Here is a 631-nt window from a genome sequence, read left to right as displayed (position 1 = left end):
CCCCCCGGCGGCGGGAAGGGAAAGGCTTCCCGGGCCGGTGGAGGAGTCTTGATCTGGGTGCTCCCTGCACACGTGGGTTCAGTTTCTTAAAACTGCACCGAGCCATCCGCTTTCGTGCAGTTTAGATTTCGAGACAAAGATTTTTAAAGACAGAGCAAATAGTGGGAGGAGGAGCTTGACCAGAGGTAACTCCTCCGGCCCTCAGTCCCCAGACCTCCACCAGACGGGACCCCGGGGATCCTGAGCCCCGCGCCGCGGCCCCGGGGGGAGGAAGCCGCTCACCTCCCACGCCCGTCTTCTGCTGCGCCACGTAGGACTCGAAGCGCAGGCGGAAGCGGTTCTCCCCGCCCAGGCGGCCGTGGGTGCCGTCGTCCACCAGGAAGAAGGCCGAGTAGTTGTAGTCGAGCGGAAACTGGACCCTGTCCTCGGAGTCGCCACGCCACGGGTACCTCGCAGGGAACGAGCCCTGGGGGACAAGCGGCCAGACCGGAGCGTTCTTCCATCAGGACCAGGAGGACAGACAGCAGCCCTCCTCCCTCAGACCCAGGGGTCCAGGCTCCCAGCCGCCTCCTCCCTCAGACCCAGGGGTCTAGACTCCCAGCCGCCTCCTCCCTCAGACCCAGGGGTCCAG

At 65.5% G+C, this 631-nt stretch overlaps 1 protein-coding gene across 3 annotated transcripts in view; it reads right to left on the bottom strand.

The window, feature by feature from the left end:
* Positions 1-631, bottom strand: part of TRPM4 (transient receptor potential cation channel subfamily M member 4) — a 37,076-nt gene that overhangs the window by 29,563 nt on the left and 6,882 nt on the right. For all 3 annotated transcript variants that reach the window (XM_034986962.1, XM_034986963.1, XM_034986964.1), the window contains exon 6: positions 283-466. In XM_034986962.1, coding sequence (XP_034842853.1) covers positions 283-466 — 184 coding nt within the window. The remainder of the gene's footprint in view (positions 1-282; positions 467-631) is intronic.

Source organism: Mirounga leonina, unplaced genomic scaffold (genome assembly GCF_011800145.1).
Source record: "Mirounga leonina isolate KUSES-001 unplaced genomic scaffold, KU_Mleo_1.0 Mir_376, whole genome shotgun sequence".
Lineage (NCBI taxonomy): Eukaryota > Metazoa > Chordata > Mammalia > Carnivora > Phocidae > Mirounga > Mirounga leonina.
This window is presented reverse-complemented; position numbering and strand designations above follow the sequence as displayed.